The 22,889-nt window shown below is 49.6% G+C and overlaps 4 protein-coding genes across 5 annotated transcripts; 3 read left to right on the forward strand and 1 right to left on the reverse strand.

The window, feature by feature from the left end:
• Nucleotides 1-1,453: 1,453 nt before the first annotated feature.
• Nucleotides 1,454-3,589, forward strand: FABP6 (fatty acid binding protein 6). 2 transcript variants are annotated; one of them, XM_021541253.3, is made up of 4 exons: nt 1,454-1,777; nt 2,595-2,770; nt 3,210-3,299; nt 3,467-3,589. In XM_021541253.3, exons 1-4 carry the CDS (start codon nt 1,711-1,713, stop codon nt 3,518-3,520), a joined length of 387 nt encoding a protein of 128 aa, XP_021396928.1. In that variant the 5' UTR covers nt 1,454-1,710; the 3' UTR covers nt 3,521-3,589. The 2 variants fall into 2 exon arrangements, with proteins under 2 accessions (XP_021396928.1, XP_085447742.1); XM_085591616.1 differs by lacking the exon at nt 3,467-3,589 and having other exon boundaries at nt 3,210-3,365.
• A 399-nt stretch (nt 3,590-3,988) lies between these two features.
• C1QTNF2 (C1q and TNF related 2) lies at nt 3,989-13,445 on the reverse strand. Its single transcript, XM_085591615.1, has 4 exons — nt 13,167-13,445; nt 9,012-13,068; nt 6,093-6,341; nt 3,989-4,930 (listed from the first exon to the last, which is right to left on the reverse strand). Exons 3-4 carry the CDS (start codon nt 6,331-6,333, stop codon nt 4,317-4,319), a joined length of 855 nt encoding a protein of 284 aa, XP_085447741.1. The 5' UTR covers nt 6,334-6,341; nt 9,012-13,068; nt 13,167-13,445; the 3' UTR covers nt 3,989-4,316.
• Nucleotides 13,446-13,547: 102 nt separating this feature from the next.
• Nucleotides 13,548-17,058, forward strand: GDF9 (growth differentiation factor 9). Its single transcript, XM_021541264.4, has 2 exons — nt 13,548-14,117; nt 15,110-17,058. Exons 1-2 carry the CDS (start codon nt 13,688-13,690, stop codon nt 16,042-16,044), a joined length of 1,365 nt encoding a protein of 454 aa, XP_021396939.4. The 5' UTR covers nt 13,548-13,687; the 3' UTR covers nt 16,045-17,058.
• Nucleotides 17,059-19,084: 2,026 nt separating this feature from the next.
• Nucleotides 19,085-20,156, forward strand: UQCRQ (ubiquinol-cytochrome c reductase complex III subunit VII). The gene is made up of 2 exons (XM_021541266.3): nt 19,085-19,291; nt 19,938-20,156. The coding sequence occupies exons 1-2, from the start codon at nt 19,138-19,140 to the stop codon at nt 20,030-20,032; spliced, it is 249 nt and encodes an 82-aa protein (XP_021396941.2). The 5' UTR covers nt 19,085-19,137; the 3' UTR covers nt 20,033-20,156.
• The last annotated feature ends 2,733 nt before the right edge of the window (nt 20,157-22,889 follow it).

A 22,889-nucleotide genomic window follows, 5' to 3' on the forward strand; every position in this document is an offset into this window, starting at 1 on the left:
AGCGCATCCTGAATTCATTAGCAATGATTACTCTGAGTGCCAGAGGAATTAATAATCATTAGCATTTCCTAAGCAGGGCTGCCAGATGCGGTGCTTGGGGCTCCCCAGGCTTCCCCAGCCAGTTGCAGTCATTAACTGCAGCTCTGTGGGCACTGCAGAGCCCCACTGATATTTCCAGTCCGCACTCCCAGTTCGGTTGCAGTCCAGCTCTAAAAGCACTTCAAAGCCCGGCACTGCCTGGCCCGGTCGCTGCTGGAATTACCTCCCTTATCCTCGTTTTGTCTCCGAGTGAATCTCCCTGGCTTTCTGCAGCTCTTCTGCAAGGTTAATAAACCTGGGAAGCTGCTGGGAGCCACCCAAGGGCAAGGGGACTCCACAGACAAAAGGAATGCAAAAACGCTGTGTTATTATTTTGCGCAAGCACATTCTCAAAGTAAAGATATCCAAGGCTTTGATTTGGCTCCTTAAAGCTCCCTCTGTTCCCAGCAGCATTTGAAGACTCGGCTGCTTTGCATATCAGAGGCAGCTGACTTGGAGGCACAGGGAATTCACTGCTCACTTTGGATGACCTTTTCCTTTGGGGATGAGCTTCCACAAGAGTTTTACTTCTCTGACAACTTACTCCTGTTCACTGTCTCCAAATGCCGCACACTTGGAATTTACATCATCCTGGTACATTCGAATACAGCTGAGCTTTTCTGCATAGCTGCTCCTTGTAACCAGCAGAATCAAATCATGGGATTATGGACTCTCCTGTCCATGTCTATATGGAGTTGTCAGCATTTTAGTATTTCATCATGGGACAGCTATCAATATAATTTGATCTTTATGGACAGGGAGTATAAAAGCTCAAGTACTGTTCATATAATCTGATTATGTCCTTCCTTTTACACAGGACTGGGCTGCTTTCCTTATCCAGTTTGATCTCTGTCCCAAGGTCCCTGTGGTGCTACTCTGCCAGTGGAATTGTCCCCTGCAAGTTTTACGTGAGCAGGAGAGTTTATGGCCTGAGTTCATGGCCCTCCTTCCCAAGGTTGTGCAGGTCCCTCTGGAGCAGAGCAGTGAGGACTGAGGCTTCCATGGCTGTGCCACCCCTGCCCAGCTCCCTGTGCCAATGCTGCTTTGCTCTTTGCAGCTGGGGCCTCAGCACTGGGGTCCAGCTAGAAAAGGAAGTTTTCTTTCGCTGGGTTCAGCGATCTTGGGATTAAGCTGAAGGAGTTTTAATTAACAAACTAAACATCAAATATGTTTTCAGGATAGTCAGAGTCATTTTCACCCACTTTTATATCAAAAGTGCAAAGCAAACCCTGGTGCTGATGCAAGTTTCCCCAGGTCTTTCTCTGCAGAGCTGAGAACTGATGCATGGTCCATTTTTATTTTATTCTATCCTGAAAGCAAAACCAGTGAAATCTTAAAAGCAAAAATATATCATTTTTTTAAAATCTGCACTAAAGGAAAGCTGATCCCTTGTCCTTGATTCCTGCTGATCTCCAGGTTATTGGCAAGGATGCACAATTGCCTGATAACGTTGACTGTCCCTCGGGTCGATGGCATCGCTGTGACTCAGGGGCCATAAAGCTCCATTTCCACGGGGTGTGGGCCAGGTGGGCTGAGAGCTGGGGCTGGTCTATAAAGGCAGGGCTGAGCCCAGCTGATCCATTCTGCTCCTCCAGCTGCTGCTCTGCTTCCCAGGCTCATCCCAAGGGAACAATGGCATTCTCAGGCAAATACGAGTTCGAGGGTGATGAGAACTACGATGCCTTTGTGCAGAAGATTGGTGAGTCTGGCTGGGATCAGGCACGGGGCATGGATTGGATCAAACACTGGGGAAAGGCTGGGAGAGCTGAGATTGTCCAGCCTGGAGAGGAGGAACCTGGGGGTGACCCAGCTGTGGCCTCCCTGTGCCTGAAGAGGCTGCAGGAAGGATGGAGAGAGACTTTACAGGGAATGGAGTGACAGGACAAGGGGGAATGGATTCAAACTTGCAGGGTGTAGGTTTAGATGGGATATTGGGAAGAAATTCCTCCCTGGGAGGGTGGGCAGCCCTGGCACAGGTACCCAGAGCAGCTGTGGCTGCCCCCTGGATCCCTGGCAGTGCCCAAGGCCAGGCTGGACAGGGCTTGGAGCACCTGGGACAGTGGGAGGTGTTCCTGCCATGACAGAGGGTTGGATGGTCTTTAAGTTCCCTCCCAACCCAAATTGTCTAAAGATTCCATGTGCATCTAATTAAAGAGCAAGAGCAAATATAAAAATAGGTATGTGCAGCTAAATAGCAAAGGCCCAAGGTCCCACAGATGAAACTCCAAGCATTGCAAATGTAAGTTAAGGAGAGGGGAATATTTTATGTACTTTGTACATTTTTCCTGTGTATTGTTTCTTAAGGAAAAGAATGCAAGATTTGTTTCAGCAAATGTATTAATGTACCAATATCTTTCTTTACATCAGCAATTTCAACTCAGAGCTTTGATATTGTAAAAAAATTAAAAATAAGAAATGAACAACAAATCAGATGCTCTGAGAACAAACACCCCACTACCATCCTTCAGTTCAAATTCAACTTAGATTTGATAAACTCTGTGTTTTTATTGTTTAAGGTCTCCCCAGTGACAAGGTTGAAATGGGAAGGAACTGCAAGATTGTGACAGAGGTGGTGCAGAATGGGAATGACTTCACATGGACACAACACTTCCCAGGAGGCCGCACCACCACCAACACCTTCACCGTGGGCAAGGAGGCAGACATGGAGACCATGGGAGGGAAGAAGTTCAAGGTAAATTCATGGAGCTCTTCAGCTCCCCAGCCTCAGGTGGATGTGGATTTAGGGTGAAAAGCAAACCTGTGTCAGGCCTAGTGAAGGTGTCCCTGTCCATGGCAGGGGGTGGAACATGAGGGGCTCTAAGGCCCTTTCCAGCCCAGACCATCCTGGGGTTCCCTGAGTCCATCATCGCTGACTCCTGGGCTGCCTGCCAGGACCGTTTTCAGAGCTGTTAAAGAGTGATGTGCAGATCTGGAACCTGCAGGAGTTGGAAGATGAACAAGTGTCTGTTTAACTTGGGAACATTCAAGAACTAAAGCCCATGGATTTCAGCCCTGTGCAACACACAATCTCTGTCTCATAAAATTCCAGCACCAGGCGTGCAGGTGTTTACAGAATCTGGCAACAAAAATTCCAGCAACCCCAACAACATGAAACCCTTTCTCTCTCACAGGCAACTGTCAAAATGGAAGATGGAAAACTTGTAGCTGATTTCCCCAACTACCGCCACACTGCAGAGATCTGTGGGGGGAAGCTGGTAGAGGTGAGTGCTCAAAGATCCAAAAACAAAGAAAATCCCCAACATTTAAAGTGTAGAAAAAAATCTTAAGTGAAGGACAGACCCTGAGCCATCACCAGGGCTGTTTCCCTGGGACTCTGGAGCTCTGATTACACTGTCCAACCAAAGTTTTGGGTTGTTCTTTGTTCCAGATTTCTACTTCTTCTGGTGTGGTCTACAAGAGGACCAGCAAAAAGATTGCCTAAGACAGCAAGGCCAGTCTCTTCCAGTGCACTGAAAGCCAAAACTAAAATTAATAAAATAAAGTTCTGTCTTTGTCTCTTTCTTGGTTTTACAAACATCATCATGTTAATGCTAACCTCATTCCTGGGGTGGAACCAGATGAGATTTAAGGTCCCTCTCAACCCAAACCCTTCTGTGACTCTGATTCTCTGCTCTGAGGGACACCAGTGGTGCTCAGAGCACCACTTTGTGCCCTGAGAGGAGCCCTGAACCTTAAAAACATGACCTTTTAATCATTTCCTGTGCAGACCAGATGCCTTTGCTGTTAGAGCTGCCTTTATGGGACTGAGAGGGACTTTTACAACTCCAGCTGACCAAATTCCTGACTCCGAACTGGCTGGCAAAGCCCGGTTCCATTAACAAGGACTGTGCTGGGGTGTGGGGGAGGAGGCCCAGTGACACAATCTCCAGCATCAGTGGCACTTCCCAGCTCAGCTTTAGGAAATGACTGTTGGTTTCCATGCTTTATTATAATAATGCAATAACCAAAGCATTCTGCACCAGTATTTGAGTTACATGTCCATGGCATGTTGGAATAATCATGGAATACATAATGTGTGGCTTGGGATGGAGACATTCATGAGGCTGCCGAAAGCCTGGTACCCTGTGGAAAAGTCTAAATAGCCCACACAGGGTGCAATCAGCTGATAATCCCATAGGCAAATGTGGAAACATCTGATAATCCCAGACATGTCCCACGTAAGGCCACATTTTGTTGGATTGAGGCCCATTTCCTATTTTTTCCCATAGTTTCTCCTCCTACACTTCATTGAGATAATCTTGGTCAGGATAAATCAAGAATCCAGTAAATAAACTGTCTGTCCAGTAGGGATCATAAAAGAGCCCATTTTGCTCTGAGTAAAAGATTTGCAGCCACACCTCATCCTCCTGTTTCAGCGCCAGGATGGTCGACCCAGAGGCCACGTCGTGGTTCCCGGTGTTGGCATCAAAAGTCTTGATCCGGTACTGGCCGTTGTGGACCAGGCCAATGGCCAGGTGCTTGTTGGCCAAAGTGATGTCGTAGGTGAAGTAGTAAATCCCTGGGATGCTGCAGATGAACTTCCCACTGGAAGCGTTGTAATGCCCTCCCTCGTTCATCAGGATCCTGTCGAACTTGATGGGCAGCCTCTCCCTGGGGTAGCTGGTGGACACGGCCACCGAGAAGGCTGACCTGGCCTTGCTGGCCCCGCAGCCGCAGGGTCCCGGCAGCCCGGGCTCACCCTTGCCCCCTTTGGGCCCTTTCTTCCCTGGAGCCCCGTTCTTCCCAGGACTGCCCTTCAAACCCTTGGGCCCCCGGGGCCCTGCCTTGCCAATGGCCCCTGCTTTCCCCTTCGGACCTGGCTTGCCAGGGTTTCCTGTTCTGCCCTGGGGACCTGGAAGACAAATGATCTTATCAGTTTTTCCTATCACTCTTGAGGGAATGAGGTGATAGAGCGGGTGGAAGGAGGTTAGAGCATTGCAACAGGGATTTAATTTAGGAGGAAGCCATTGGTGGTGTGAGAATCCCAATGAAATCCCACCGGGGCCTGGACATCTGTCCAGACTGAGCAGCCAGGGTAGGCAGGGAGCTGGTGTGGTAACAGTGGAGCTCTGTCCTTTTTAAGGACCAAAAGGCTGATTCCATTATCTGGCTCACTTGAGAAAAAGGAGGGATTACAGAATAAGCTTTAAATGTTTGGGTTTTACACAGTGGCACAGGTTTGTGAAGCTTTCAGAGCCTCACATTGAGCAGGTGAGTACTTTTGATCTCATGTCTCTCTTTTTTCTTTGCCTTTTTTTTAAACATTTAGCATGAGACCGTATAAAAAACAAGATAAAAGTAAATCTAGATGTGATTAAAAGCCCAGCCCAGCCCAGCTGGGGGATGAACCAGCAAACACCAGGGCCAGGGGCTGCCTAGGGATGGGAAGGGAGTTGGGCTGGCAGCGATTCGGGCTCGGTGGTATCTGATATGAGCAAAACCGTGAGGATTTATGCAGTGTCTCTTGACCTGCTGTTAGCAAGAGCAGATCGAAACGCAGCTGTGGCTGGAAATCTGCTCTGCAGGCTCCCGGTTTGGGGAGGGCGGAGGGAGGCAGCCGCAGGCTGGGCTCGCTGGCGCTGCTGAGGCAGGAGTGCTCTCTAGCGTGGCAGAGGGAAATCTCTGCTGTGCGCAGCGCTGCTCCTGCTGCCTCTGACCCCGGCAGAAGCAGAGCACAGCCGCGCCTCAGCTCCGTGTGCTCTGCACTGGGTCCGGCATGGCCAGCACCTTTCCTCACGGGGCTCCGGATTTCCTGGGAGCAGCTCCTCGCTTTCCTTGCTCCTTGCTTTCCTTGCTCCTTGCCTGCCCTAGAGAGCCCTGAGCAGCGCAGGGCAAACCTCACTGCATCCCAGCATGAAGCCAGCAGAACCTGCCGCTGCCAGGACGGGGTGTGAGTCCGGAGCCCCTCGGACCAGCGGGATCACCCGGAGGAGTTTGCCATGAGTGGAGCTGTGAAGGGGCTGTTCCCCACAGCTTCCACCTTTCCACGGTCACGCTGAGCGCCTCTCTCTTACCTTCATCGCCGTGCTCGCCTTTGTCCCCGTCCTGGCCGTCCTTGCCGTCCTTGCCTGGGAAGCCCATCCTGCCCACGGTGCCGGGGGTGCCGGGCACGCCGGGGGGCCCGGGGGGCCCGGGGGGCCCTGGCAGGCTGCAGGCCAGCTGGGCACCCTCCTGCAGCTCCCGCTTGGCAAAGCCCCCCAGGATGTGGTTTGCCACGCAGGGCACAGTCCAGAGCAGCAGCACAGCAGAGATCATGGCACAGCCTGTGGGGAGCAGACGGGATAAGGGACCAGCTTGTGGGCACCGCTGGCATGGGCTGGTGTAGGAACTTGCATGAAAATGAGAGATTATTTGGCTTGTCCTGGCAGAGTGAGGAAGATCTTTGGTGTGATGTGATTCCAAGGACTTGGCCCACGCAGTTTTCTAGGTCAGACCAATATTTTTATCAAACTTACTCTTCTCCAAGTCTGTATCTGTGGCCATCCCTCATTTTGTTTTGCTCCCTGAGCCTCTTTTCCTCCCAAACACCAGGAGCAATGGCAGAAGGGTGCAGAAAGCACCTGCTTGGGAGCAGGGGAGTAGAAGGACAAGGGGCTTGGTGTGAAAATCCCCAGCCCGTGGTTGGGTCACTGGGTTTCTCCAAAGCACAAAGCCCATCATGTGATGCAGGGCAGGACTCAGAAGAGAGGCCAGGCAGGCTTTGGGCCAGGCCTCAGTGCCTTTTGCCTGTCAGATGAGCTGAGCCTCATCCCCTTCCCCACCGCAGCTCAGCTTTAACAGCTCCCCAGTACTGTTCTATGCAACTCCTGCACTGCAAATAAGATGCTCAAAGCACTGGCTAAATTCCATGTTGGGCTTAGCTCTCATCCTGCTCGTAGCTCCTGAGGGGTGGAAATGCATATTTAGATGCTCCAAATCCAGCCAGCTGATCCTACATATTTATGCTCAGTGGGAGCCCCCAGTTCTGTGATATTATAATTAAGAACATGCAGAGGAGAGGGAAATGCAAACCAGATCCAGGGCTGGATTTGGCTGCTTAAGCCCTTTGGTTCTGCAGCTCTGATTTGCTGCTGCTGAAAGGCATTGGTTTAATGGAGTTGTGAGATGGAAAACACCACCCAGTGTTCATGTGGAAAGTTGAATGAAGGCTTCTGAGTTCGTGAGAAGGGAAACAAAATGCCTGTGGAGTGGGAGATCACGAGGCAAGCTGCATCCCTGCTTCCCAGGAGCCCCTCCAACGGGGCAGAGAAGTGAGAGGTGTCTGGAGGTAGATGTGACTCACAAGCTGTGGCAGGGAAAAATGTCACTGTGGAGCATAACCTGGAGAAAAGCTGGGAATGCCTCATGTGGAGAAGAAAGGTGTAAGAAGGAGCAGAGAATGGAAGGGCAGCTCCTCCTGTGCCAATTTCTTACCATAATCACTTCTGATACCTTGAGACAACCCAGCTCACTGACCTGATGGCATAAAAAGTGGCAAATAAAATCCCCCAAGGTTGAGGGGTCTGTGGGACCAGATAAGTGGGGAGTATCCAAGTAGCTGGGGCTGTGCTCTGGCACGGCTCCAGAGCTGGTGCTAATTAATGGCTCCACAAGAACACTTCATCCCTTATCCCAGCAATGTGCGTGGGATGCAAAGCACCGCCACATCCACAAGAGCATCTATAAATAACCTCTTCAAGAAATCTTTTTGAAAGAGAACAAACCTCATGCTGTTCCACCTTAACAGGAAAATTGTTCCTCGATGTAGAAGGTTCGATGAGCTCCAAAAAGCAAATTGGAAGCAGATCAGCATCTCCCCTCTCCTTGGTGTGGGCAGGCAGCCCAGCACAGGAGGCTGTGCAGCAGCAGGGCTGGTTTTCCAATGACATTTTAACTAATGGCTTTGTCACCAGGGTTAGAGGCCTTTGGGCCATGACCAATGCCTGTTGTACATTAAAGAAGTGTTTCTGCCTGGAAGAGTCAGGATCAGCTGTACTTTCTGCTGCTTCCAGGGCAGCTGGGCTGAGATCCCAGGGGAAAATCCCTGAGGGTTGCCAGATGCAGGGTTTGGTGGCACGTGCAGTGGTTGGATGGTAATTTTTTGGCCACTGAAGCCACCCTGTGCAATGTGGTGGTGGGAATAGGAAACTGAGGAAATTGCTGCTTGGAGGGAGGCAGGAGCAGGATCAGGACCCAGCAATGAGCAATCATCGTGATTTTCTTCTCTATTTCCTTCCAGTATTTGAGGCTTTCTCAAATAAAACATCCATCTTTCTCAAATAAAACATGCCTCACAATTTCCTAGGGTACCTCAAGGTGTCTTAATTAATCTTCAAGATAATCATTATCCCCAAGATCCTAATTCTCAGCTCTGGATGTTGCCCTGCAGCGTCCCCGGGGTGGAAGAAAAAGGAGCCCTTGGGTGCTAGGCTGATTTTGGTGAAATCAGGTGTGACAGCAGTGACAGAACACCGGAAAGGGATAGATTTAGCTGATAGGGGCCAGGGAAGCACTTACACCGACCGGGGTTTGATGTGTTCCCTGCTGCTGCACAAAGCAACGGCAAAGGAGGCAAAGCAGAGGATGCACCTTCTGTCCTGAACCTGCAGCGCTCTCCTGGCTTCAGGCACCGGGAATTCCTGTGCCAAACCTCCCCTAGCCTGGAGCAGAAACACCAGGAATTCCTGTGCCAAACCCTTCCTAACCCTGAGCTCAAGCCCGTCTGGGCAGCTGCCCAGTGCAGGGAGGGCTGAAGGAGGTGGGAGCTCCCAGGAAAGGCTGAGGAATGTTTCCCTCATGGTGGTATTTCTTTAACTGGCAACTGTTGCCTTTATGGATTCCTGTGCAGGCGTTGGAAACCTGAGTGCTCAGTGACTTAGACCTTATTTGGGAAGTTTTCAAAGTTAACCTTACGACGAGGGAGAGGCAGAGAAAGGAAAAGTGGATCTACTCACCAGCCTGATCTCCTCAGTGAGATCCTGACAGGCGCTGGCAGCCCCCAGGGCTTCAGGCAGATGTTTTGCTGCAGATCCCAGCCCCGTCCTGCCACAGCAGGTCCTGGGAGGGCTGTGCAGGATTGACTTTGGTCCTTTTTATTCCTGTTTTACTCCTTCTCGTGCGTAGTTTGAGCTCCCTGCAGCAGCCCCACTTTGGATCCACGTTGCCAAAGGCATATTTTTATTATTGTGTAATGGATCTGTGCCTCTTCCTCAGTCACGTGGCACGGGAAGAGATTTTTACGCACATGTGGCTGGAAAGCTCTTGATGCTTGGGGAGCTTTTCTCTTTCTCCCTCTCCCTCACAGTCCTGGAGGAAAGGCTCAGGGGCTGCCTGGATCATTTCTGATTGATGCTGCCCCTCTGCTGCCCACACAAGCAGGGAATGGGTAACACTGATCCAACTGGGGAACAATTTTGACGCTTTATCCTGGAGCATTAAAGGGAAGAAAATTTTGTCCTACGGGTGGAAAGTCACTTGAAACACTCCTGGCTTGAATTTAAGGACCAAGTCATGCAGCAGCTCTGCAAATGCAAATTTGTACTTCTGCCTTTCTTCAGGCTGATGTGCATTACAAAATACAACTTTGTCTTAGGGGTGGCAGGGCAGGAATGCTTCTGTCTTGGGAAAGGATTGGGATTTTGTTTTAAGCTTGGAAAGTAAATGCAACCCCCAAAAATTGCTTCAGGTAAGGCAGGAACAGCAGGAGCAGCAGCTGAGGCTGGAGCAGGATGCTCTGGGATGCTGCCAGGGCTGGTATTGATCAGATTCCTCTTTGGTAGTGGATTTCTGCTCTGGCCCCACCAGGATCCCACAAGGGTGTGGGGCAGGCATGTGCCTCCAAACCCTGCCCTGCAGCCAGTAAATCCTTTCTGCTCAGTGCAGAACATCAGCTGATTGGGAGAGCATTGGAATTGTCATTCCTTGCTCTGCCCAAAATCATCCTTCTCAGAGCTGTTGTGGTTTATTTTTAAGCTTTCCCCCGTGCTTGCTTTTGGCACTTGGTGGGAACGGATCTAACATAAAAATGAAGTCTGTACAGAGTTGGCTTTGTGAGCTGGGGCCAGTTTAGATGCTCCTGGGAGGACTGGAAACATTTGGCTGAGGAAGCACAGGGCTGTTTTCGTGCTGTGCTGACAGTCCCACAGAGCTCCTGCAGAGCCAGCAGCCCAGCCCCAGCTTCCTGACACTGAACAACCTCCAGGGGAACAGCCCCCCTTCCCAAACCCGTGCAATCATCAGCTTTGCATTTCCCTGGGAAAAGGGCTGTTATAGAAAAGCTGGCTCACCTCTGGCACTGGGGTAAGCACAGCTGGGACAGACCCAGACACTGCTGCGAGAGCAGCTCTGGATATTGGTCAGATAGAAATTATCACTTTTTGTCTGTTTCTATGAAGTTTGTAGGAACCCAGATCTCCTGCTGGGCCCCTCTGCCTGGGTGTAGGCCAAAAGGCTCAAAGCATTTCGTGTGAAATAGGAAACCAGGTGAAAGCTTCCCTGGGCTTTGCTGCCATGCCACTGGGATGGGCCTGGGAAGCCAGAGTGGTTTCCTCAGATGGTGTGGAAAAGAAACAGCTCCTCTGCTGATCCTGCTCCTACCCCGTTGGCTCCTGTGCTTTGGGATGGATGTGACACGGGCCAGGGACGAGAGGATGCTTGGACACACAGCAAACCTGGCAGGCAGCTCCAGGCAGGAGCAGGGAATTCACAGTTCAGGGTGGTTTTGTGCCCAGGTCTGCAGCATGGGGAAGGCAGAGACAGCCTGACCTCGTTCAGCAGCATGGGGAGAATCTGCTGGGAAGCTCCTGCAGATGGAAAATCTGTCTGTGCTGCACAGCCAGGCCAGGCTCCACCAGGGTCCCAGACAGCTCTGCTGAGAACACTTGGCAGCACAATTTGTTAAATATACAGACTGCACAGAGAATCAGAGCAGCCTGAGAATCATGCTCAGTGCTTTTTGTGTCACTGAGACACTGCAGGGGACATTCAGCAGATCTTGTCCCCTCTGTGCTGCCTTTTAGCAGAAGCCTCTGTGCTGTGACTCCCGTGGTGTCCCCAGGGAAGGGGCTGGCTCAGGGACAGGTGTGGGCTGGGGGTGCAGTCCCTGCTCAGGATGCACTGCCTGGAGTGAGGGGGAACAACTCAAATAATGCCCTGCTTGAAAAGCTGCCAGTGAGTGGAGAAGGGGTTCACGCTGCTTTTGGGGTGAATAATGCTAAAACCAGCCTGACCCATGGGTCCCAAAGTTAAACATCTGAGAGCAAGGTGAAAATGTGGTAGATGGTAAAGTGCCTGATAAAGGAACAAACAAGTGATGCTACCGACACCCCATCCAAAGCTGCTGAGCTGGCACAGCTGGCCCAGACACATCTGCCTGACAGCCCAGGCCCACTGTTTAACAGAGGCTTTTCCAGCACACCCCTCTTGGAGAGTGTGTGGAGATTCCCCCCTGGAGTGGGGACACCCCTCAAGGCTACTCCTCAGGGCTGAGCCAAAGAGATTTGCCCACAGTTGTTGGTCTGGATGAGTAACACCATTCTCTAACTAATGCTTTTTGTTATCTTTAGTATAATTGCCCCAATGGAACAGCTTTAATATAAATGCTTCAATTTTGCTTCAAAAATAGTGCACTGTACTATACTAGTAGTTCTGGCTACCCATACTAGGTAGCAAATAATTCTGTTTAAGGCATTTTTAGTCTTATCACTAGCATGATAAATAACTTATTTCTATATAAATATATCTGGTTTGCCATCCTTTATCCTGCAGGACAAAGGACACCTAAAGGTTCATTCACCTTTGCTGTTGTTGTGCACATGCTGTGGGGGAGAAGTGGGAGTGCCTAAAAGAGGGTAACCATCAGTTCCCAGCCCAGCACAGAGCTGTGTCCCAGCCTGGTAGGATTTCCCCTTGTTTACCTTCTGAGCACTCACTGCTTTCATTGTTAGGCACTGACCTTGCAGCCACGACTTTGTAACCAAATAAAATGATTCAGCAAATGCCAGAAGAGCTGAAATTCACACCAAGGCTGTTGGCAGCTTAAAACCCAGCAGTAACAATGGGAGTGTGCCTCACCAAAGATGAGTGTCAGTGCTTTGGGGTTTTGGAGAGATACTAATGGGAAGGAATAAGCATTTTTCCACCCAACAGGCCTCCAGTCTTACTGTGGGATGGTGATATGAGTAATTTTTATTGCCCTGCATAAAAGCACTTTGAAAGCCTGTAAGCAGCCTACAGAGAGTGATTGTCCCTCTCCAAAAGCCCCCATAAAAATGAGTCAAAACCCTGTTTAAACTTAAAGGATGCCCTTGAGACCATTCACTCTGCTTAGGAGCTGCAGCCCTGACCCATTAAGATAAAAATAAATAGAGCTTATTTTGGGAAGACGGAAGTGGGAACCAGCCCAATCACCAGTGGGCCACTGCCAGCACTGAGCAGATGCTGTGTAAAGCTTGGGGTTATTGCTTTTTGTTCCATATACCTTCTATTAATAATTCAAAGTAAATGCAGTAAATTCTGTAATTCAAAGTAAATTCAGCAACCTTTCTGACTCACCACAATTGGCCCTGGCCTTGATACCGAGTAACATAGACAAGAAGGGATTTCTCGAAATACCTTGTATTTCCCAACTAAAAAAATCTCCAGCCCCCTGCTCTGGAGTCTGCAGCACCAGACCTGCATTTTAACCATATCCAGTAATAATGTAAAATAAACAAGACACAAACAAAATGATAAATAATTTCCCTACTCCTACCTTAAAGCCACAACTGAACTCCATGGCAGAGATCCTACAAGAAGGAACAGAACTGACATTTGATTTAGGAGCAATAAAAAAATCTGGAAATATAACTCACAGCTGGTGTACAGCAGGTAACTCAAACCTCACCTCAGGCAGCAAACAGGCCAGGTAACACCAGCAGACTCCATTTTTCACAATTTTTGATTTTTCAGGACTTTCTTTGCTCTCCAGCTTGTAAGCAAGAGCTTCTCAGGCAGGAAAATACACCAAGGAAGCTGAAAGAGATAGTAACAAGCTTGGCAAACTCAGCTTTCCACTGCAGCACACCAAAGCAAGAGGGAGAACATCTGATATAACCCCTAAATTAAGCTACCTGTAAGATGCTCTCAAAGCAGCCTCAAACCTGCTTCCTTAACAAACATCACAACTTTATACCCAGTGAGCAGCTGAGGGCTGGGTTTTTCAGCTCAGAGCTGGTGAAACTACTTCACCAGCATATGGAGAGAGGCCAAAGGCTAAGAGCAGTAATATTTAGCTTCATGTATTCCTGCAAATAAACCAGGATTAATTAGACCAGGCAACACTAACACCTCCCCAGCTCCCTCTGTGGGCTGGCACTCACTCTCAGCCTGTAATTTCCCACGTGAAAAAAGTTAATTCAGAATTACTATCTCTTTATAATAAGCTCCCAGGGCCAAGGCTTAGCCCAACTGCACTGAACCTGTGGCTTCAGGGGCCAGCTGCAGATATTTCTCTTTGCTTCCTAATCAGAAGGAAACCTCCCTCACATTCCACAGCTGCACCCTATATAAGGGATGGGGCTCAGGCACTTTTGTTTTTCCTCGAATACTTGAGGGGAGGTTTTTTTTTTTTATTTTCCATGCTCTCAAGAGCATGGAGAGCACTTGGAGGATTTGCGTCTGTTTGTCCTGCTGCTTGCCCTGGCTCTCTGCTGGCACCCAGCTCTCACCCCGCTCCAGGGGTTGGGAGGGCTCTGCGGAGGCCCCTGGGTTTTTGGCAGCTCCTGAGGATGCTGCGAGCCAGCTCAGCGCGGGGCTGCAGCTGCCCCAAGGCGAGGCACCGGCCCATGCCCTCCTGCCCCCCTTGCTGAAGGTGCTGCAAGACCGCGGTCCCCGGGGCTGGCACAGCGAGGCGCCGCGGCTGCAGCCGGACTCCAGGGCCCTTCGGTACATGAAGAGGCTGTACAGGATGTCAGCCACCAGGGACGGCATCCCCAAGGCGCAGCGAGGCCGCCTCTATAACACGGTGCGGCTCCTGACCCCGTGCTGGGAGTGCGAGCGCCGCCCCGCGCACCTGGGCAAAGGTAGGAGCGCGGCGCTGCTGGGAAGGGTACGTGGGGCTTCTGAGTCTTCTGTGCCGGCAGCACCAGATAAAAATACCTCCTTCCTTTAGAGCTGCTGCTATTTTAGTCCTGGAGGCTCTTCTTCTCAACTGGGGGAGGTTTTCATAGCCTATTTCTCTTTGAGTGGCATTAGATACAGACTTCATAGGCTGGGGAACACCACACAAGTGGTATGTACAAGACATGCTGATGTTTCGGGCTGACTCATCTCCTCATGAGTCAGAAAAAGCCACGAGCAGATATAAGTGAAGTAAGAAAAGTGGAAAAAATGTTGAGGCATAATGGGCAGCACATTTCCTACTACAGCCCATCTTGGCTTTGCTTTTTTCCAAGAATTACAGCACTGGTATGAAACTTCTACCAAACTGCCAGAAACCACTGCCAGAGATTCCTCTCCTTGCCTGCTACACTTGTTAGAGAAGAATCATGACCTAAACCTGAAGGGAAGAGTAGAGTTACTCTCAAATCAGGCTCAGAACTGGGATGGCTGGGCATACTGTAACTTATGGTGCTTCCATGGCTTTATTAAATGTGGGCCAATCACAACAGCACCTAGAAATTGTTGGCTAGAAAGACAGATACAAGCATTGTGCTGCTGCAGAGGAACAGCCCTTTAAGGTGGAGTTTATGGTTTGTATCATCTAGAGTGTTTAGGTCCTGTTACCCCACACCAGCACTGAAGAGACAACAGCTGGCTTTCTTTTGTGCTGGTTCTTTTAGAGAAATTAATCCTGTTAAAATCAGGGGTTTTCTTTGGTTTTTTAAAATGTCTTAATTTTTAACTTGTATGTCCCTGACCAAAGTAGAAATTTCGCATAGTAAATGTAAGGGAGGGCATAGAAATTGTTTTCTTATGCTGTTGAATAAGTTTTACTTATCCACTACAGCAGTATTTATGTCTAGGTGGGAAAATAAGACACATTAACACTACTGGAATCTGTTTCCCTTCCCAGGAGATGTTCACTCGGTGGATTTACTCTTCAACTTGGATGGTGTTACTGCTCTGGAGCACTTACTCAAATCTGTCTTGCTCTATTCCTTTGACACATCTGTTCCCATTTCCTCTTCCATTACCTGCATGTGCCATTTATCCCTTAAGGAACATGATTTTTCTAGTCAAGTCTGTCCCAGCATTTCCCACTCTCTAGCTTTTAGCCTGCACTTTGATGTTAGGAAACGCAAATGGGTGGAGATGGATGTGACTTCTTTCCTCCAGCCTCTGATTGCTATGAACAGGAGGAACGTCCATATGGCTCTGAACTTCACTTGTCTGATGGGTGACCCACAAGGGAGCACGAAACTGGATAACGCTGTTAATGTGACACTGGTTCCCCCTTCCCTTCTGCTGTACCTGAATGACACCAGCGAGCAAGCTTATCACCGGGGGAGCTCACTGGGGCACGGGAGGAAAAGCAGCAGCCCGCTTGTGGATCCAACAAAGGGCGACAGAGGACAAGGCAATCCCCAGGGCAAAAGGGCCTCTCGCCAGCGAAGGAACGAGAATCCCAAAGCGGCTCCGGCCACCTCAGCTCGTAACCTGAGCGAGCACCTGAAGCAGCTCGTGTTCCCTCAGCACGAGTGCGAGCTGCACAGCTTCCGCCTGAGCTTCAGCCAGCTGCGCTGGGACCGCTGGATCATCGCCCCGCACCGCTACAGCCCGCAGTTCTGCCGGGGGGACTGTCCCCGCGCCCTGGGCCACCGCTACGGCTCCCCGGTGCACACCATGGTGCAGACCCTCATCTACGAGCGGCTGGACCCCTCGGTGCCCCGGCCCTCGTGCGTGCCGGCCGCCTACAGCCCGCTCAGCGTGCTGACCATCGAGCCCGACGGCTCCATCGTCTACAAGGAGTACGAGGACATGATCGCCACCAAGTGCACCTGCCGCTAGCGGGACCGGCTTCGGGCGGGGTTCGCGCTCCCGAGCTCGAAACGGGGCTCGCAGCAGAGCACTGATTTTTGTACTCGCTCAGCCTTTCTGGAACGTGCAATGAAATGTAAATAGTGTCTTTTTATCGGGAGAATTTTGCATTGGAAGTGGGGGAAAGGGTTCAACTACGAAATGTCTATTTTTAAGCTGATTTATTACAGATTAAGAAAAAAGATAAATAAATTACTATCACGTATACCCTGACATGAAGTGCCTGCTACTCTACCTCTACAGAAATCTTGTGTGTGGCATATCCAGCAATGACTAGGAAGGGGAGAAAGTCTTTAATATTAGAATAATTTCTTCAGTTTTTCATTATCTTTCCCCTACCACATTCCAGCTCTTCCAGGCACAGTGACAAAACCCTTCCTCACAGTTCTATAAAGAGTTAACAGGTTGGTTTTTGCTTTTCTTTTGTTGCACTCTTTGGGCTTTCTCAGTTAAAAGAAGGGTAAGAATTTAAGGGCAGCTGTGGGTAATTTGTGAACACTTACATGAAAGCACTATTCTGGTAAAAATTGGCATCAGGTGAGGCTTTCTTTGATTTGAGAATAAGGAGCAGCTGTCCATGGGGTGAGGGCAGAGGATTGTCCACTGGAGTCACACAGCCACTGGCTTCTGATGTAGGAAGGTTTGTTTAAAAAGCTTAATCTCCAAAAAGAGCTTCTAAAAGCCTTAAATGTGTTGATGAAAATGCTGTTCAGTGGGCTTAATATTCTGAAATGTGGGGCCACAGCTTTGTTTCCTCTCACAAACTGTAGGTAACAAGTGCCTCAACTCTAGATGCTTTCACACCAATTTTTTTACTGTAATTGATTTATTATTATTTATTTTCTCCTGGACTTGGGGTTCATACACAAAACCTCTCGGCTTTAGTGGGGATTTTTCTGGTTTGCTTGTTAATTAAAGGATATGGAGCAGCACTATATTGTAAAACCTGCTCAGAACATCCTTTAACATTGACTTGCTAATGGATTAATGAATAAATGCTGTCACTTTCTGCACTCAGCCACACAACCAGCCCCTACCTGACATCCTGTGCAATTCCAGAGGCTGGGAACTCAGCCTGGCAGGGCAGGGACTGCCGAGTGGTGTCACGGATGGTTCACCTGGTCACTGAACCCAGGCGTGGTGGGGTGTCTGGAGAGCTCGTGGAGGTGCAACAGGCACAAATCTGCCCAAAACGTGAGGCTCCTGCTCCAGGTTTCGGTCTCTGACTGCTGAAATCAAAGAGGCTGACACCAAAAGCTCAAAGCAGAATCCTGGTGTCACATAGAACCATCCTGGTGCCAGCACTGTGGGTGGTGGGGTCAGTTTGGATTGTATCACTCCTGCTCGTCCCTTCAAACTCTGGGAATTTGGCTTTGCTCACCTGCCAGAAAAGAAAATAAATGGAATTATTTCCTGAGACAAACCCTTCTAATTATGGTGAAATGTCTAATGTAGCCCAATCATCCTAATATATTGTAATGTTCCATCAATGGGTATCATCTTCAATATAGTATAATAATTCCAGTAATAATATGTTAAATATGTGTAATATATTGTAATAATACCAACAATGTTGAACCTAATATATTCTAATAATAATTCCAAAAATGCTGAAGATGTTTAACATATTCAAACAAAACTAATATATTGTAATATGAGTTTAAATAATGGGAAATATGTCTAATATAGCATAATGATCCAAATAAAGTTGAAGATGCCTAATACAGTCTAGTAATTCTACTATCATTCCAATCATGGTGAAAATGTCTAATATTCTAACCATTCTCATCTCTTCTAATAATAATTCCAATAATATTAAATATACATAACAATTCTAGTATCTTCTAATAATTCCAATTATGTGGAAGATGATTAATTATATTATATTAATTCTAATAATTATTCATTAATGTGGAAGCTGAAACTGCTATAGTATTATAATTCTAATATATGCTAATTATAATTGCAATAATTATGATCTCTAATATAGTCAAATAATCATTTAAGTAAGTTCGATGTTGAATATATTCTATAATTCAAATAGTATGGAATATGTCTGATATAGTCTAAAAATTATAATAGGCTCTATTAATCACTCCAGTAATACTGAAGATATCTAATACAGTCTAATAGTAATTTCAGTTATGTGGTAGGTGTGCCATTATTCTAATAATAATTCTATTATTGTTTATTGGGGGGTGGGGTGTGGCAGGATATTTAACCTTTAAAATCCTTTTCCAGCGCCAACTCTTCCATGATTCCACGATATTCTGCTTCAGACACTTCCGCGGAATTCCACAATCGCCACACAAAAGTGGGGTTTTTCCTCAGAATATTATTTATTTTCCATCGGAGCTCCACAATCACCACACAAAAGTAGGTTTTTTCCTCAGCATATTACTTATTTTCCTTGGGAACTCCATGATCGCCACACAAAAGTGGAGTTTTTCCTCAGAACATTATTTATTTTCCATCGGAACTCCACAATCGCCACAAAAAAGTGGGTTTTTTTTCAGAATATTATTTATTTTCCATCGGAACTCCACAATCGCCACACAAAAGTGGGTTTTTTCCTCAGAGCATTACTTATTTTCCATGGGAACTCCACAATCACCACGCAAAAGTGGGCTTTTTCCTCAGAATATTACTTCTTTTTCATCGCAACTCCACAATCGCCACACAAAAGTGCGGTTTTCCCTCAGAATACTATTTATTTTCCATCGGAACTCCACAATCGCCACACAAAAGCGGTTTTTTTTCCTCCATTATTTATTTTTGGCGGGTTTCCCGCGCTGAGGCACCGCCCGCCCCTCACGGCGCAGGTGCCTCGCGTGCCCCCCCCCATTCCCCTCAGGGCAGGTTCCGCTTATGGCGCAAATCATTTATTACAAATCTGTTAAAAACACACTTTAGCACAACTGCGCTTGCTCGCCCTCGCATTCCCCGGCCTGCCCCGTTCATTACAGGCGGAAAGCGCAGCTGGCGGTGCCCCGGAACGCCTCGCCGCGGCAGTTCCGGGGCGGGCGGCGGCCATCGCGCGGTGACCGAGGGGACGCCGCGGCCATGGGGAAGCACTTCGGGAACCTGGCGCGGGTGCGCCATGTCATCTCCTACAGCCTGTCGCCCTTCGAGCAGCAAGCCTTCCCCAATGCCGTGTCCCACGGCGTCCCCAACGTGGCCCGCCGCTTCGCCTCACAGGTGTTGAGGGTGGCGCCCCGTGAGTACCCGGGGGGGAATTCTCTCTTTTTTGTACCCCCTTCGTAGTGTAAATTTGGGCAGGGGGAGCATTGGGGCAGGGGGGGTTGTGGGATGTTGTTGTGTCGCAGGAGGTTGGTGCTGTGCGCGGTGCAGTGTCCCCTCACTGCGATATTCCCATACTGTGAATATTCCGTCCTCCCAGTGTCCCCGTGTTGTGAAATCCCCTTATTGCAGTGTCTTTGTATAGGTGTCCCGTCATCGTGTGCCACTTCATTGCACAGTGAATGGCATAAGTGAATGCCCCCTTACTGCAGTGTCCCCTCAGAGCAGTGTTCCCTCGTTCCACTGTCCCTTTATGGAGTGTCCCTTTCTGGCAGTGTCCCCTCGCTGTACCATTCCCTCAGAGCAGTGTTCCCTCATTCCACTGTCCCTGTATGGAGTGTCCCTTTCTGGCAGTGTCCCCTCGCTGTACCATTCCCTCAGAGCAGTGTTCCCTCATTCCACTGTCCCTTTATGGAGTGTCCCTTTCTGGCAGTGTCCCCTCGCTGTATCATTCCCTCAGAGCAGTGTTCCCTCATTCCACTGTCCCTGTATGGAGTGTCCCTTTCTGGCAGTGTCTCCTCGCTGTGGTGTCCTCTGACCGTGCCTTCCTCTGTCCCTGCCAGCGCTGGCCCTCGGTTACCTCATTTATTCCTGGGGGACGCAGGAGTTCGAGCGGCTCAAGAGGAAGAACCCGGCTGACTACCAGCACGACCAGTGACCAGGAGCAGTGACCAGCGACCACGAGCAGAGCTCCCCGGGGACCTGCTGTGCTCGTTCCCATGGCCGGAGGGGATTAACTGGGAGATAAGCCTTGGCTAATAAACTGTAACTTTGTCCCATGACTCTGTGTGAAATGCGTGTCTTGAGCTGTTTGAGGTGAGAAGCATTAAATCCCTTGTCTGGTTCTCTCTGTACAGGCAGATAATCAGGCTGAAGTTCCATGTGCTCGGATGTTTTATCTTAGAGCACTTCCAGCTTTCGTAATTCCTGTTTCTTTGAAATATTCCTCAGTATAAAGTGCAGCAATGGCTGGTTTGAAATTGTTCCTTGTCCCCTTTATTTTTCCCATCACTGGCCGCTGCTTCTCTCCAGCCTTGAGGTGTGTGAAAAACAAACAGTGCCTAGTTTGGTATTGATTAAAGCTGGATGGGCTGGCTGGTGGCTTGGGATTTGGGGTGGACCCTGACCTCTGGCTGGAGGCTCGCTCTTCACGGGAGCCCCGGGCAGAAGATGAAGGGGAACAGGTACAGGCTGCACCAGGAGAGGTTTAATCTCTGTGTAACAAAGGAATTTTTTCCAGTGAGAACAATCCGTCCCTGGAACAGCCTGGCGGTTTCAGGAGGTGACTGGACGAGGTGCCAGGTAACCTCCTCTGGGCTCGCTTCCCAAAAATGTCTGCACCAGCTGATCTGCCAAGGTCCCTTCCAACCTGGGCTGTTCTCTGATCCTGTGATTCTAATTACCTAGTTATGCTAATGTTAACTGGGTAATTAACAACACTCTGATATCTGATCAGCAGTTAAGAGACTGCATCAGAACCTTCTTGAAAACTGCCAGGAGAAGCAAGACTTTAATGTCTGAAGATGATTAAAAAATCAGCTGCTGGTAATAAAGTTGACACAGGGTGATAAATTTACCCTGTGTCTCTGAGTACAGAAACACCTTCACTGGTGGAAGCTCAGAACACCTGGCTGGTTCCTTTCTCTTAAATTTTTTCCTCCCAGTGTTCCTCTGACTGCCTCCAGCTCCCACCCCATGCAGAGCAACACGTTGGTGTTTCTGCTGTGCTATTCCAGGAGCTGTCCTGGGAGTTTATCTTATCTGCAGGGCAGGAATGACGCTTCCCTGTGTGCTCAGGGCTGGCCTGTCAGGCAGACAATGATGCTCAGGCTCTCACTTCAGGAAGCTGGAGCGATGCAATTTTTGTAGCTCAGTGCTGGAGTATTTTGGGGAGCAGAGCACATGAGACTGAGCTCAGCCTCTTGTGTTTCCTCCAAGCACAGCCTGAGGCTGGCATAAGCAGCAATAAAATCAATCAACCAGTGCTCCCAAGTTGTCCCAAAAATATTCTGTGCTTAGCTGCATTTTGGGTCACTGGTATTTTCTAGGCAGCTTAAGCAAGTGGGGAGCAAGCTGGCTGCTGTGAGCTGGCAGAGATGTACAGAGGCAGATTTATCCCTGAAGAGACCTCAAAGCCCATCCACTGTCACCCCTGCCATGGCAGGGACACCCTCCACTGTCCCAGGCTGCTCCCAGCCCTGTCCAGCCTGGCCTTGGACACTTGCAGGGATGCAGCAGCAGCCACAGCTGCTCTGGGAAATGTGTGTCAGGGCCTCACGGGGATCAATTCCTTCCCAGTACCCCATCTAACCCTGCCCTCTGGCAGTTTGGAGCCATTCCCCTTTGTCTGTCACTGTGTGCCTGCAGAAAAGTCCCTTGCCCTGAGATGTTCCATTTGGAACGTGGTGTCCTGCTCACGGTGCCGCCGAGAGCCGCAGAGCTGGGTGGCCTCACCCAGCCCCTGGGAAGCCGTGCCTCAGCAGCTCTGTCCCCGTGTTTGTCCCAGCGGCTGCCCGGGGCTCTCACGAGGTCCCTGCTCCTCTCACAGACGGCTGAACTGCGCCTGGCCCAGGGGCCAGACTAAGGCAAACAGAGGGGCAGCGGCACCGCGGCCACGCGCCAGCCCCGGGCAGGGTCAGCCCAAGGGACAGGGACAGCACCGAGCTGCTCCGCCAGCAGCCTGCTGCTACCCTGCCCTGCCATCCCCTGCCCCATCCCGACCCTGCCCTGCCATCCCCTGCCCCATCCCGACCCTGCCCTGCCATCCCCTGCCCTATCTCGACCCTGCCCTGCCATCCTGTGACTGTGCCCACCCATCCCAAACCTTCCCACCCATCCCAACCCTGCCCTGCCATCCCCTACCCCACCCCGACCCTGCCCTGCCATCCTGTGACTGTGCCCACCCATCCCAAACCTTCCCACCCATCCCAACCCTGCCTTGCCAACCTCGGATGCAGGCACCATTCCTGGCTGGGATGGCTCTTGCCAGCCCTGTGGCAGTGGGAGTTTAACCCATGGGCATTTCAGAATCTGAACAAGGGGCTTGAGAAGTTTTCACTCATTTATTTCTATTCTCCTTTGGGCAATTATTAGAAGTGGCAACACAGCAACATTTTGTGTTTCTTTCCTCACATCTCTGTGGCGTCTTCTCACCCTTGGGGAATTGAGGGCATGGAAAGGACCAGCTCAGTTATACTCTGTTGTTTTGGTTTTTTTTTCCTCAGTTTCTTGCACAGAGCAGTTTGCTGCCTGACAGGGACAGTCTGATGCTATTAGTGACCCAGAAGGACAGACAACAATTCCGATCTATCATCACAAAGTACCAGACTTCCCCAGCCAACAAAGCTGAGAGGATGACTTACAGAAGGCTCTGCTGCTCTTCCAAATCCTGTGCTTCATGGAAGAAGTCAGGGCTCCTAGTGCTTGTCCTCCTTTGTGTTCTACACTAGTGCCTGATGGAACAGCAGAAATTAGAACTGAGATGAACGAGGAAGGACTCCATGGGAAAAACAACT

This window comes from Lonchura striata, chromosome 13 (genome assembly GCF_050655825.1).
Source record: "Lonchura striata isolate lonStrDom1 chromosome 13, ASM5065582v1, whole genome shotgun sequence".
Lineage (NCBI taxonomy): Eukaryota > Metazoa > Chordata > Aves > Passeriformes > Estrildidae > Lonchura > Lonchura striata.